Raw genomic sequence first — 15,820 nt, 5'->3', positions numbered from 1 at the left:
AAGCTGACCACAATGTCAGGGTACATAGGGTAGGTTTGGTCCCATCGCTTATCTCTTTTAAGTATACAGAAGTGTTAAAACCACAGTTCTCCAGTAAAGCACACGCCTTTCACACATCCATCATGTCAACATGTTATTGACCTTACTGACATTTATATTAAGAGTCACAAATGCCATAGATCAGGAGTTTTCAAACTGATTGTGAACCAGGGACTACCACCCTGAACATGCAGGTACCACTGTTGTGTTGGGTGGGAATATGTAGGCTAAGATTAGTTAAAGGTGGGTTTGGTGTGGCTATTGAAGATAGCTCTAAACATGCTAGTGGTCCAGAGCTCAAAAATAGTTGAGAACCAACATTGTAACATTTATGAGTGAGCAAACGCAAGCCATTAAAAGGCCATGTTTCCTCATATTGTTGACACTTTCCCTTCTTGAGATTCTAACTACCTTTTCTGTGAAATTTCTTGACCTCAGGCTTTCCATTAACTGACTCATTTTAGGTCACCAGGTCATTTAGTGCCCTGCTTTGCAAGCACTGTGTCGGGACATTGTATTTATTATTGTGATGTTGCAAGTGTCGTCTTTTACTGCTATAACATAATCCTTATAGAAAATAAATAAATAAAAGAAACACACCGTGGCCCCTTTTCCTCCGGGGTTGAACCAGTTCAGTTCTTTTTTCCCGTCTAATATTGAACCAGTTCAGAGTGTTTCCACTGAAAATGAATTGGTTCAGAATCACAATAAGATATGGTCACAATATTGATACCAAAGTATTTTGTCTAAAATATTGTGATATTTGATTTCGCACATTGCCCAGCCCTAGCCTTCACTTTGAAGCAGCAACCATGGAGAAACCATCATCATAATACGTTTTACATTTTTAAAGTGTTTAACTGTTCATCCATTTTATCTATAGTACTTTATGAGGGGCTGAGTACTCCATGCAATATGTTTCAAATATTTTTATTGTCAAGCACCGCATAAAGATATACATTTTTCAAATCAGACAATAAACATACACATACCAAAAAAAGAAAATACATTACAGTGAAAGGGAACAAATATTGTAAATGTACATTTCTCATAATTGTTTACAACCAAGGCTGCTTTGAGTAACCAAAAGTGTACATTCAAAACCAAATAAAGTAAAATCAACACCCCCCCCCCCTCCCCCTCCCTCTCTCCCTCCCATGAAGTGCTGCCCCCAGTTACACACGATACGGGTCATCCACAGGATTTAGCATACTTCAACCATTCAAAAAGGAGATCAAAGGCTTTTCGAAATCTTGCAGAGTATGAATCTAATTCTTTCCATATGGGCCCTTCAACAATGTACTCTGTAGGGAGAAAAAGCAAGCTCAAAACAATAGCATTAGAAGCTGTCTGAACTGGAGACTGGTCAGACATGAGGTTATCTCCTGATACATTGCCGTACATGAAAATAAATGCAGAATTATACAGACAATCAGGGTTAACAGTCATCCAACCTCACACTATGGGGTAGACTGCATGGTTGGCAATGCCACACATATTCTTGTTCCTGGCGATTCGCATGTAGCCGACCTCACCCCATCCAGTACCCCAGCTGGAAGCAGAACACTCAGTTTGAATGTTTGTCATTATCAATACCTCATAGACATAGACAAAAAAATACTGTGTTAACGTTCTCTCCACTGAATATGTTCAGACTAGTTCGAGGACATAATTTCACTGGTTCTTTTAAAGGCTCTGGCCTCTATAGATCTTTTTTAATCTCTGTTGCTCTAGAGCACAAATCTATATAAGGAGATGGTAAATGTTTTATCGTTAAGATGGTAAATTATTTCACCTGTTTTTCACAAGCCAGTAGTCTGTTCCGTTGGCTGTACCATAGCCCACCACTAGTACAGCATGAGTTCTGTCCTGGGGGTTGCAGTCTTCCTCATCATATACACCTACAATTGTTCAAAATGCAGCTGAGGGTTAATTAACAAAGATGGTGTGTATTAGCAAAATCAACACAGTGCCTCTAAAACCATCTAACATCACTTGTATTTACTCTACATGCTCTGACCTTGAGAATAAACATTGTGTCACATCAGCATGTTAAAGGTGTATTCAGTGATAATGAAAGTGGCCGGGGGTCATCTTTTCCCTTACTGGCCTTACAGCGTGGAAATCTTTAGTTTTTTATAGGTTTTTTACACCATTATAATGTTCTCGTTTTGATCTTTAGACCCTATCACTGAATATCGGTAGGCCTACGTCTCCAGCTTCAGGATATGTATGATACTGATTTCCTACGAGACTGTGGCATTTTATGAGTTCGGTAGTTTACAATAGGCATTTAGCAGACATTCTTAATTCAGAGCGACTGTGGTTCTCAAAACTTTTATTTTGACCATCACAACTAAACATCATAACATATCTACGGCCATACTCTACCCTGATTGGTCGAGGACTGGCTGGCCACCTCTGAAAACCGAATCTAGCTATGCTCGCAACACGGGCCATGGTGGAAGTCCTTATATGGTCAGCACACATTCTAGTGAGGAGAATGAATGGAAAATGTACCAATTATATTTTTATTTGAATGAAATACAATCACTGAATATACCTTTAAATCTGCAATGACCTTGTAGCAGTACCTGTAGCATTACCATTATGGCAATAGTAGAGACAAGTGTCCACTCTGTTCAAACACACACACACAGACAGACAGGGGCAAAACATACTTTGGCCAACCGGCCTGGCAGAGTTTTTTTTTTTTCTTTTTTCTGTTTACATTTACTACCAGATAGAGAACACCCATGTCCAGGGGTGTGGGTATGTTTGGCGCCATACTGCAAATGCAGCATGAAATGCAGGCATGTTTTGTTGACAGTTTTTTGTTCTTGTCCTCTTTCCTTCAGCAGCTCTATTAATTATTAATTATAATTTGTATTGTATATTGCATTATGAAGGAATACTGCGTTATGCAGCAAACAAATGGGCAATGAGCACAGCAGCTGCCTCTCACTGGTTGGCCCGCACTCATGGTAAACATTCATAGTGTCTCGAACGTACCTCCTTTGTAAAACTGAAAAGTCGCCGGCTGGTTATTAATGCCCACAGCGACTGGCCCCACCGTTGCAACAGCATATTTCAAAAGAATCTCATTGCCAGAAGGAAGGAACCGGTATCCAAAGCAATCTGCAGCCTTTCGACTCTTGTTATAGCTACAATTCCCAACCTTAGGCAAGTGAAATATCCAAACAAGATTAATTACTCTGTCTGACACTTTCCTCAGATTACATTGTAATTACATAATCACTATCAAAAGTGGCACATCATCATACTGTACATACATATATTTTCTTTTGGCTACACGCTTACGTTAAAGTCAACAAAATGTTTTGTTTACAATATAATGCAAAGAAGATATTGTAACCTTTTGTTCATAGGGGTAAAACCACTCCGAGTTGATGCCTCTGTTGAAGATGACGTAGTTGAAGGCTTTGTACATCAATCCACTTTTGCAGCCTTCGTTTCCATACTTGGTGCTGCAGTCAATCAGGTTTTGGGGGCTTAACGGGATGAGAATACTTGTTGGTCTCTTCATTTGGCCCTCAAGGGCCCCGACTGCGGCGAACGCCCAACAGGACCCACAGAATCCCTTTGGATTTGTGTTTGTTTGTGTAAACAAAATAGGAAGAGGGTCAGGGAGAGACATTTCAGAACCATCATCAGATTCCATCAGGTACCCGACCTAGAGCAGAGTTTCTCAACTAGTTTCGAGGGTGCAGAAATTGGACCATGCACCGTGGTGTAATGTTATGGCTTATTACCCGGCTTGGTTGAATGCTTGATTCTGATTGGTCGAGCGCTGAAATCAGCGGTGAATTATCGGCGTATAGCGACCGCTCCGCTCTATAATTCACCGCTGCCTAATCAGCGGCTCAGAGCAGCTGCTGTATTCAGGCTGCACTGCGTTGATTTAGTGCCGTATCCACAATGGCAGCCATGTAAACAAGCACACAGCGACATTTACAACTAAACATTGCTCTCAAGAATGTTTTTAAAAACATTTGAGGCGAGAAATAGACGACGCAGTAACAGAAAATGGATTCTATTTGATCAGCACCCGTGTAGCGCTGGGGGCGACGCACTTTCAGTGGTGTGTAAACAAGGAAATACTTTATTTTGTTTTGTTTTTAGTTTTTAGTCAAATTATTAATTGTATTTATTAGCCGGGTAATAAGTGCTATAACGTCTTGCTGCTTGGTCATTATGGCTTATATGGATGGACACTTCAGGCTGATAATTCACCTCGGCTAACGCCTCGGGGAATTATCAGCCTGTCGTGTCCATATAAGCCATAATGACCGCGCAGCAAGACGTTATCGCATACTTGTGTATTGAATCAAATGTTTTGTTTATGCTCCAGTGATTTTTACAGTATTCCATTTCCTCCACAAGCAGATGTTTGTATTTTGTTTGTTGTAGACATTTGGCTCACAGTGGTAGCGTGAGACGCGACCTGGCGTTTGCCAACGGGTCTGAGGCCCTAAGTTAGATGCAGAATAGATATTCCAAGACCCATGAATGAACATTTTTAACTCAACTTTTTGCTTCTGGGGGTCCCTGGAACAAAATATTTTGAGATGGGGGTCCGTGGCCAATCATCATTCATTTTAGGGGTCCTTGACATGACAAAGTTTGAGAACCACTGATATAGGAACATAATTTTTGTATTTATTATTTTTTTCAAAGGATTTAGAAGACATTTGTAGAATCGGCCTATAGGCCCTTGGCCCTATCAGTAGTTCTCAAACTTTGTCATGTCAAGGACCAACAAAATGATATGTATTTGGCCGCGGACCCCCATCTCAAAATATTTTTTTCCAGGGACCCCCAGAAGCAAAGATTATAGTTAAAAATGTTCACTCTAAATTTGGGGCTTGGAATATCTATTCTGCATCTAGCTTAGGGCTTAGGACCCGTTGACAAACTCCAGAGTCACAGGATGTAGATACATTAATGTGAGTTAACCCCATAACTCTGATGTGCAGGTGAAGAAGTTAAATACTGTCTCTGGAGTCAAATACTTTACAAGTGGATCTTGACAGAGTCGTAGACAAAAATTAGTAATGTTGTGTTATTCAATATTTTTGGTCCTCCCTTCAAGGGAAAATGCAACATTTGGGGAGGAAGGGCGATCTCCCAGTGTGGGGGGAGGACGCGTCTGCGGTCGTGGACACTCTGGGAGCTCGCCCCTGCTGGATTTGGGTCTCGGTACAAAACCAGTTGAGACTCACTGGCTCAGAGTGTATAGTCACTAATGCACTGCAAAATGTATACATACAACTCTCAGGATTTTACAGTGTAGCTCAATAGCGTATCTCATTATCTCACAACGTACCTGGTCTCTGACTGGGCTGACCCGGCCACTCTCCCTCCAGTCCACTTCCTGAGGCAATGATCCTGTTGAGCCACTGTCTTGCAGGAAGGTTGCGTTTTTTAAATCATTATGGTCTTCTGGCATCAAACAATTCATCTTTGTGTTGAACTCCTCTGTTGTCTTGATAGACGAAATAAAGGCGGTAAATACATCTATGTTATACTGTTTGTTGGATATCTGTCATTCTATTCATCCAGTTAATCGTATGTTTAACTTACAGTATGCGTGTGATAGCCATACAATGACGCAATGTGCAATGCATTTGTGAGGTCTATCTGAAAATGAAACCTATAGGTATATGAGAGTACCATGTCAGCCAGGTGGTTGAGTCCCATGGTGAAGGTGTGCAGTCCTGCTGAGGCCCCCTGGTTGTGTCTCACTATCAGCTTCAGGTTCTTCTCCCAAACCATTCTCCTGTAGGCCATCTCATCCTGAAACAAGCACACACAACTTTTCACTGTCACCTCACACTCGGGTGGATGTGAAATAGATGTGAAACGTTGAGTATAATTGGGTCCTTCAAAGATTGACATGGTATATTATATTTCATATAGGCCTAGGTTTGATTTGTTTTCATTCATGGAGCACAGGTGTCACCTTTGTAAGAGTATGCATGTGAGAGACAAAATGTAAAGTATTTAATTGAATATCTTACCTGATCCTGGAAATTCTTCTGATACTTGAATTTCCAATCTTCCCATTGTTCATTTAAGTCAGAGAACATCTGACTGAGAACAGGAACGGTCAAAAGCAGTACAGCTACCAAGATGTGCATACTGAAAATGACACAAATGACACTGGTGGTCACAATAATTATGGTGTCATATTATTGAATATGGTTTTGATTTTGCTCTGGCGATTTTGAGAAGTCCACCATAAACATGAACTACAAAGATTATAATGTAATGTAATTCATCAGTGATACCGTTACCAATCTGAAAACATAACACTGTCAATGCGAATCACAACTCTAAATGAAAGGATCCTATATCATGGATGACAGCAACTCCAAACAATACACAGCAACTCTTCAAATGATGGACCAGTTCAGTGTCCTTGTGGTTAGAGTGTCCACACTGAGACTGGCAGGTTGGGGTTCGAGTCATACCAAAGACCCAGTGCCTCCCTGCTTGGTACTCAGCACCAAGGGTTAGATTGGGGGTAAGTCTCTGCGACATACTAGCGTCATGTCCAGGGAGTGTGCTTGTAGCCTGGCGGGGCCCGACGTTATCTGTGTTCATTCCTTCCACAGTATAACGTCTGGCCTTTGGCCTATTGGCAGCTTGAAAAGTGGGCGGGAGTACTTGCCTTGACAGACAGACTCCTCTAACCAATCACCATCTCTCAGCCAGTCGGAAGAACGGCAAACAAACACGTCTTTTCGGCCGATAAACTCCACTAGCGCATCCTCCGTGTTGCTTTTTAATTGTTGTAATTGATTCCAACTCTGAAATAACTGCACTTATTGGTTGTTTTATGGTTAGAGCGTTAACTGTTACACTTTTTGCATCGCGAGGGCAGCCATTGTTGTTTTGAAAATGCTGCAGCCTGCAGCATGCATCTACGTCACCGTCTACACATGGACCAATCAGGGAAATCTTTTCACTTGTTGTCAGGAAGACTACGTTTGTTGTGCGGAAGCATAGTGCGGAAGCAGTCACTGATTGGCCCCGATCAGAGAATAATCGGTATACTCGCTGCCAATCAACGGAAGTCCAGACGTTATACTGTGGAAGGAATGAGTGAGTGAACGCAGATGACGTCGGGCCCCGCCAGGCTAGTGTGCTTGTACATCAAGCTGCCTCACACTACAGAAACGGGAGATAGGCTCCTGCCCTTTGGCCCTCATGGCTCTGCAAGGCTTACTTTACTTTACTCTCAAATGATTGTGTTCTTTTGTCCTAACATGTCCGAGTGTTGTTTGAAGAACTATTGATTTGATTGGCTGTGACGTGGTTAGGCTAAGACATGGCCTTGTCAATCCCCGGGCACGGTTGACCCGGAGTGGCGGAGCGGCCTTGCTGAGCCACCCGCTCTTCTGAAGAATAGAAACCAACGTTGGAAAGGAAATCAACAGCCTGCTGGTGATGCTATCTCTGCTCCTCGATGCTGTGTCAGCCACCACCACGACTTCCTTTTGAGACAATAACTTGCTACTTGACAATCTTTTCGGTTTTCTTTGGTCACATGACCGGTTGCTTTTTTTTTATTTTATTTTTTTACCATAATGCAAGTAAAACCATATTAGGATTGGCAGCCGAAATGTTTCAACTCTTGGGGAAGTAATACCATATTTGGTTTGTCAGATGTAATCAACATGGTATACCGTAAATACGGCTGTTTCGGGGGGTTTGGTAGAGAAGCTTGAGTAAGGCGTCACTTTTTTGTTCCCTTTAGTCGGGCGATGGACATAGCCTTCTGCTGAGCTTTTCCCTTTTTTGGGGTTTTCTTGGGGCCTATCCTTTTAGTTGACCTTCTACTAGTGAACTGTACTGTCATGTACCTTTTCCTATGCAAACTTCAAATACATTCTTCAATCAATCAATCAAGCTTTCTATGATTTGTTCCTCTTGTTGACCAGACTGCAACGAAGTTGCGGGGAGCGACATTTAATTTAGCTGTATTTGGGTAGAATCTTGGCATGGCCATAATCAAACATATAATTTTCCGAATGTCTGTCTGTCTGTCTGAGTGAGTGAGTGTCTGTCTGAGTGAGTGTCTGTCTGTCACAGCGTTTCTCCTCAGTGGCTGGAGCAATTGATCTGAAATCGCATCACCATTAGCATATGAACACACCTGACATAACTGTGAAGCCCGTTTGTCACTTTCACAAATCATATGCTGTACAGTATATTAGCATTTTTATGGTGTATCTATATCTATTCTGCATCTAGCATGAGGCAACATGTTTAACCAGCTCTGTGTGTGTGTGTGTGTGTGTGTGTGTGTGTGTGTGTGTGTGTGTGTGTGTGTGTGTTTGTGTGTGTGTGTGTGTGTGTGTGTGTGTGTGTGTGTGTGTGTGTGTGTGTGTGTGTGTGTGTGTGTGTGTGTGTGTGTGTGTGTGTGTGTGTGTGTCACAGTGTGTGTGTGTGTGTGTGTGTGTGTGTGTGTGTGTGTGTGTGTGTGTGTGTGTGTGTGTGTGCAGGCGGGTGGGCGGGCGGGCTGTCTGGCCCTGTTACAGATGTTGTCCAAAAATCATGCAGATCGGTACACAGTATCTATAGCCATTAAACGAAACAGGTATTTCTTACATTGATGCTCCTACATATTATCATGCAAGCACAAGTTAAAGTTACTTTCCATCCCTCATATACTGTGTGCACAGTGCACATCCCATAACCCACACACTGCACATCATTTCGGAGCTCATATCTTTGAACGGGTAAGGGCTAGTTTAGTTAAATAAACAGAATTCTGTCAGCTTCTTGCATTACTGATTGCTCTGTCACTTTATCATAGGTAGCCTATTGCATGGTAATGACTAATATTTTCCAGATTTAACATTTGACAAGTGTTAAATAAAATCTTGTTCATGCACCTCATGGTACCATTGCACCACAAAGGCCTTAAAAGCAAGGCTTCAGACTCAGACATCCCAAAACAAACTGGTCATGCTACTACTTGGCCTCACACCTACAACTCATCTAACCCCTGCTCATTATGTTAGGGTGGGATGGCTCAGGGTAGAGGACAGAGTACAGAGTACAGAAAACGTGCAATGGGCCTGGACCTGTCAAACTACATCAAAAACGTTCACAAGCACAACACCAGGAAGCTCCACAAATCACATTCAACGCAGAATTGGCTCAAACAAGGGGTTCAATTCACTCTAGGCTACTGCTATTCCACCAAAATGTGGAATCCCTCCCAACAGTCATAAAAGAACGTCTCTAAAAGAACGCTTACAGGTGGCTGCAATTTGTAACTGGCCCCTGTAAAAAGTCCAAGATTATCACCAGAAATGCGTATGCCCCCCACCCCCAACTGTTTACTGTATATATTTGTATTTTTTATTACTACTCGTTTGTTTGATGTTTTTGCATATTTTGTACTGTATATTATTGTATGTCTTTAAATGTTTTGATGAAACCACAATGGAAACGAGCCATAGTGCTTTCTAACATTTTGGTTAAAGATTAGCCATTCCAGGGATTATTTATTCCAATTTTAGCCAAATCAAAGCAATAAACAATTAAATTTGCTATTCTGTAAACTGCAAAGCAAGGACTGGGGACTCATTTGTACACTTTCATAGTTAAATTAACACTACAAACTTTGCTATGTTGGAAATAGTCACACAATTTCACGCAATGTGAATGATTACTGATAGGCTGCAAAAAGCTTTCTTTGCATTTCTCTGGTGCTCTGTGATTTCATTGGTCATGTGAATGTCATTTCCAACATATAGTAAAGTGCACAGTGACCAAACATTTTGAGGGCAATACATGGCAAAAGCCAGAGCAGCAAGGTCATGAAATAAAACAACAATTTATTTGTCTTATTGTATGTTCATCTTAAGTAAAAGTATATTCTGGTCCCTTCTTAAAAATATGTAGTTCAGCATGATGTTTTATCTACACTGTAGATCTACACTGTACAGTATATCTCTTTGACTAAACTTTCACTTGTGCTAGAACTTCCCTGACAACAGCATCATTGATTGCCCCTTCGTTAATTAAATATACAGTATTGCTGCAAATGGGATGAGGTTTGTCTACCCTACATACCTTGCTGTGATCAAGTGGGTTGTGGTCTCTTGTCCTGGCAAGACAGTTTGAAGGTATTACCACATCTAAGTGTTTGTTTGTTCTGTTTTTTTTTCTCTTCTTTTTTTCATTTTCAGGAAATGAAACACAAAAGTGGTGTGTCATTTGCACACAGTCTTTACAAGGAGTGTCATCAGTAATCAGTAACATCATTGTGGCGCTATGACAGGGCGCTTCACATTTTGACCCTTGAATCGAAGGTCGTACATACAAACTTTTTTCCCCTGGATTCCTTGGATCATGACGCAATTAGTAGCCCAAAACGTATAACTTTCTGTCTCTGATGCCACAATAAGATTTGCATCGGCAGCTACAAGTGTGCAGCTATACTCTTCTATTATTTAGCAACTGTTAAATAGGCCACGCCCATTTCCACCTGACAAACCTTTCTGCCATTTTGAGTTTTCTTCAAAACACTTCTTGTCCTGAAGTGTCTTTGCAAGTTCTCTTTCTTCACCATACATTGTTTTTGCTGCTGAACAGTCATTTCAGATTTGACATGATAAAATAATTACTTATATCGTCCTTGTCGGGCAGAAACCCTGTATCTCCATACTTGTATCTTCCTCCTGGTGGCGCTATAACAAGCCTTGGCGCTGAAAATGATGTCAAGATTAAGATGATGATGTTTCAAATAGAAAAAAGAGAGACAACTGTTATACGTTTCTTTGTCTTACTTATAATGTTATCTGTGTAATGTGTTTCCTGTTTAGTAACCTGAACATGTCTGTTTTCTAATACCATAAAAGCATTTATTTTAAGGAAGTGGCAAGTGGTCAAAATAACAAATAATGTATTATTCTGTTATTCATCACAAATGATTTATGACGAATTTCAACAGACATTTATATAGCCTACTGTAGGCAGACTGGCAGAGGTGCAGATTTAAGATATAATAATTACAAAAAAGAAATCCCTAGAGCTGCTGTATATAAATATGTTGGCCAACATAATTTCTGAATTCTTTGTGTGAATTGTGTGAACAAAATGTGACAGATTACACCCCCTCCTGGGAAAAAGTGAGTAGCACATGTATTTGCTCAATCTTTATTCATTTAATCAAACTCCTAGTTTTAAGTAAAACTGCACTACTTCTGGTACCGTAGTATAGTCTTTTTCTGTGGTATCAAATGTACACTAATAGCCTATGCCTATTACCTTACGCAACACCTATTCAGAACACAGCACTATCTCAATCTAATTGGTTGAATGCTCTGTGCATTAGTTTTCACAACTGGCTCTCACTATGCTTTTTGTTGTTGAGCATCTTGATGTTGTGGGAAACAGGTAGAGACACTTGTCTCCATAGACTTTGCATTGAAACTCGATGCTCAGTCATAATGTGCCAGCGTCTGCTGGTGTGAATTCAGCAACGTTTGTGGGCACCTAAGGGCAGAGGGCACTTTTCGAGGCGCACCCTATAGAGGCCTCTTAACATGTGATTCCAATTTGGGGACAATTAGATGTTCATGATATATTGTGCTGACAATATATTCAAATCGCCCTGAAAAACCACTTACAGGCAGCAGCCGTCCGCAACTGGGAATAAATACAAACCTAGCCCAGCCCAGCCCTACCCTCCCCCCTTCTTTGTATATACTTTCTGTTTGCTTTACTGTTTCTTGTTCTTTCTTTTTTTTTTCTGACTATATCTACTGCATAGTACTGTGTTCTATTCGTCTGTCATTCAATGTTATATGAGATACTTTAATGGTTTCCTGTGAAAATAAGCTTAGTCTTTTCTAGGATCGCCTTTTAGTAGACCTTGTACCAGTGAACTGTACCGTCATGAAACTGTACCTTTTCCTATGCAAACTTCTAATAAAGTCTTCAATCAAAACACCATATATGGGCATTGGTAGTGACATCACACTACATCACGAACAATCTTTATAAGGCTCTTTTTTCAATTTCTTGGTTTGTTCATTTTACACATACAGTGTAAGATGATTTTCACATACGGGTAGGTATTGTCATTGGGGTATACCTATTAGCGGGGATTTGCCCGCCACTGAACGCCCCTCTCAAGTATTGTGTGTAACCAGACAACAGTAACAGATGCACCGGAGAGGTGTTGGTGCAGGGGCTATTGCCAAAAAGCAACTAGCAGAGGCCAAGTATAAGGAAAGAGGAAGTGTTCTTGCCGAGGATCAGATTGTTCAGATGTCTAAACAGCTGGAAACCTTCAAGTCTCACCTGGAGGAATTTGCCAGCAAGCACAAACAAGAGATCCGCAAGAACTCACAGTTTCGGGTCCAATTTCAGGAAATGTGTGCCACCATCGGTGTCGACCCACTTGCCTCTGGCAAAGGCTTTTGGTCAGAGATGCTTGGCGTCGGGGACTTCTACTATGAGCTGGGTGTGCAGATCATTGAAGTGTGCCTCGCCCTGAAACACAGAACCGGAGGCCTCATTACACTGAGCGAACTCCATCACATGGTTCTTAAGGGCAGGGGGAAATATGTTCAGGACGTCAGCCAAGACGACTTGGTGAGAGCCATAAAGAAGCTGAAGGTCTTGGGCAACAGCTTTGAGATGATCCCCGTCGGAGGCTCGTATCTGGTGCAGTCCGTCCCAGCAGAGCTCAATATGGACCACACCGTAGCTCTACAGCTGGCTGAGGGGAAGGGCTACGTTACAGTGAGTGAGATCACAAACAATCTGAAGTGGGAGAGAGAGCGGGCTTGTCACGTCCTGGGACACCTGCTGAAAGAGGGCTTGGCTTGGCTGGATTCTCAGGCTGACGGAGAACCACAGTACTGGCTGCCTGCTCTCTTCTCTGAACTGACGTCCCATGATGTCACACCAGAAGAGACTTAAGAGTCTTTGGACTGTATGGGAAGATTAGTTGGAGGGAGATTAATGTTGCGGGCAGAATGAGCATTTTTATATCCTTTTTTAAAACACATTAACCCTTTTCCACAGTCGCTGCCTGCACTATTAGTGACTTCCTCTCACTGGCTATCGGTGCCATGGAATTGGTCCGACATCCCCTTATCTGACACTGGTGAATTCTAACCCTAACCCTAACCAATGTATGACTAATGAGATGTCAGATTATGGGCAGTCACCCTATCCTTTAAGCCATGGGGAGTCAACAATGCCTTCCCATACTCTGAACTATTGATGTGTTGCACTGACTGGTTCCCTAATTATAATAATTAGAAAGAATGCAATTGGAAATTGAAAGGGTGGTTTTGGTTGACTCTAATGGGGAGCCAATCATAGAGGGGGAAAAGGATGACATCATGATATCAAAGGTATCGTGATGTCTGATTGGCTGAAGATAGGCTATTGGTGCTCCTTACATTTTGCCTAGCAGAGCGCGCAAGTAGGTTGATGAGTACTGTCTGTACAGCAGGGGTCTTCAATGTTTTCAGGCCAAGGACCCCTTAGTCCTTGAAGCAGATGAAGCAGGGACCCCCACTACCTTATCATAGATTCCATATAGTTTCATCGTTTGACAGAACAGTCATGTATAGATATTTAACCACTTGAACTGTCAATAATTAATAAAATTGACCTTTCACTCGGTACTTAGTCTGCTCTTTTTCCCCTCTACACCAAACCTCTTTGCCAAAAATAGCAGATCTACAAGCTCACAACGCTTCACAGCGCGTGGCGTTGTGAGCTTGTAGATCTGCTATCTTTGGCTAAAGTTATGACACTAGGGTTCAAGTGCATGCATATAAACTAGACCAGGTCAACCTGGTTGTGCCAGACCCCCTGTCTGTCATCATCATTTATGACATCATGCCTTTTGTAGGCATGTCATCATCATGTCATCATCATATATACCCTTTATATAGAAAAGGGACAGACCGACATTTGCTTATGTAGGCCTACCCATTTCATGGGTCTGGCAAAAAGGAGAAACAAGTTTCTATCACTCAAAGATTTGGAGGACCCCCTGTGGGTCCCGGACCCCCGTTGAAGACTCTGTACTTGCTGCACAGTATGTGGGTATGTGGCTGACAGTACAAAGGTTGGGCCTTTAGCCAATGAGGGAGCAGTGTTCTCAGTAACGTCACCACCAACCAACAGGTTGGTGATACTGTACATATCAGGTCACTTACCCACATACAGACAGCACTCATGACCCTACTTGTGCGCTCTGCTGGTCGTACTTGTCGCTTTCTTCGGAACGTGATGTGAATTACCAGCCACATTCGGCTATGAGTGCACAAGGCACAATTTGGCACTTCGACAGAGTGCAGTCTAGTTTCTTCTGGTGCTCCTACATTGTATAAAGTGGCAGCACAGGTGCCACCAAGTAAAAAGAGTACATTTTGAGCCCTAACTTTTATCAAACAAAAGAATAGAATAACGGAAATAATGAAGTTGCAGCCCTAATATGGTCGACTCATTGTGACGTCATCAGGATGATAAGACACACTCGTCACGACAAGTTTAAAAGGGGTCTATGCATTAAACCTTGTGAGTTTCCTCAAAAGGTCAGTAAGTAATATATCTCTCAGCAATATCCAGATCCATCTAATTAAGCCACCCCTTTGGAATTTGGAAAGGTCATCAACCTTGACAGCGTGACCTGCGGTTCAACCAGAAGTGTTGCTCAGGCTCACTATGCGGTGCAGAAAACTACAGCACTATAAGCTGTCCTCTTTACTCCTCTCGCTCCTGGCCTACTTGGCCATCGCCGGGGCAAAGGCGGTGTACGAACCAGGCCCACCTGATGAGGACGGTGGCCTGAATGGCCCTTACACCACGTACCGTTATATCATCGATGAGGCAGACAAATGTCCTGACGGAAAGGAAGCACCGTTCCTGGTGCAGCTGATAACCGTCAAGGCTGATCAGATCGACCGCCGAGAGGCCATAAGACGGTCTTGGGCCAATGAAAGCCTAGAGCTCCTCCCCCCGAGCAGGCAGCCAGTGGTCCGGCTGTTCCTGCTAGGGGGTGTGAAGACGGCCGAGCAGCAGGATGCCCTGGAGTCAGAGAGCATGAGACACCACGATATTATTCAGCAGGACTTCCAGGACAGCTATTACAATCTCACCTTGAAGACACTGATGGGCCTGAATTGGGTGACCATGCGTTGCCCGCGGGCCAGCTTCGTCCTGAAGACCGATGGAGACGTGTTCATTAACACCAAGTACCTCGTCGACAAGCTGCTCAGACTGAAGCCCGGGGTGGAGAACTTCATCACGGGCAACATCCACAGGGGCAGCGGGCCGTTCCGAGACATGACCAACAAGTGGTACGTGTCCGAAGAAGAGTACCCCGGCCACACGTACCCCACCTTTCTCTCCGGGGGCGCTTACGTGTTGTCTGGAGACCTGGCGGCGAAGATCTACAACGCCTCTCTGAGTGTTCCCAGCTTCAGATTCGAGGATGTGCATGTTGGCATGCGCCTGGCCGAGCTGGGGGTGGAGCCCACTCCGGCCCTGCCAAACGAGTTCAACATGTACCGAGTGCCTTGGTCGTACTACAGGTACAGTCACCTGGTCGCCTCCCACGGGGTGTCTCCCAACGACATGCTGGACGTCTGGACCCGACCGACTGCAGCAGGACCCAGTGGGACCAGCGGGACCTGTGTAGACTCTGTGGTGTGATCAGTCAAGCAGGGCATTCATTTACGAAAAAATACAAAAAAAGTAAAAACGTGGA

At 42.9% G+C, this 15,820-nt stretch overlaps 3 protein-coding genes across 3 annotated transcripts; 2 read left to right on the top strand and 1 right to left on the bottom strand.

Moving 5' to 3' along the window:
• Window positions 1-1,494: 1,494 nt before the first annotated feature.
• On the bottom strand, window positions 1,495-6,200 carry LOC308292976 (cathepsin K-like; the record flags this gene model as incomplete). Its single annotated transcript, XM_080735402.1, has 7 exons — window positions 1,495-1,591; window positions 1,835-1,940; window positions 3,052-3,217; window positions 3,416-3,640; window positions 5,387-5,545; window positions 5,734-5,856; window positions 6,081-6,200. 7 exons carry the CDS (start codon window positions 6,198-6,200, stop codon window positions 1,495-1,497), a joined length of 996 nt encoding a protein of 331 aa, XP_080591528.1.
• Window positions 6,201-12,249: 6,049 nt separating this feature from the next.
• Window positions 12,250-13,011, top strand: LOC308292975 (vacuolar-sorting protein SNF8-like; the record flags this gene model as incomplete). Its single annotated transcript, XM_080735401.1, has 1 exon — window positions 12,250-13,011. One exon carries the CDS (start codon window positions 12,250-12,252, stop codon window positions 13,009-13,011), a length of 762 nt encoding a protein of 253 aa, XP_080591527.1.
• Window positions 13,012-14,775: 1,764 nt separating this feature from the next.
• Window positions 14,776-15,765, top strand: LOC308292974 (beta-1,3-galactosyltransferase 2-like; the record flags this gene model as incomplete). Its single annotated transcript, XM_080735400.1, has 1 exon — window positions 14,776-15,765. The coding sequence occupies one exon, from the start codon at window positions 14,776-14,778 to the stop codon at window positions 15,763-15,765; it is 990 nt and encodes a 329-aa protein (XP_080591526.1).
• Window positions 15,766-15,820: the final 55 nt, after the last annotated feature.

Source organism: Nannobrachium achirus (assembly GCF_963921795.1).
Source record: "Nannobrachium achirus genome assembly, chromosome: 10".
NCBI lineage: Eukaryota > Metazoa > Chordata > Actinopteri > Myctophiformes > Myctophidae > Nannobrachium > Nannobrachium achirus.
The sequence above is the reverse complement of the archived record's forward strand: the minus strand, read 5'-3'. Positions and strand labels throughout refer to the sequence as shown.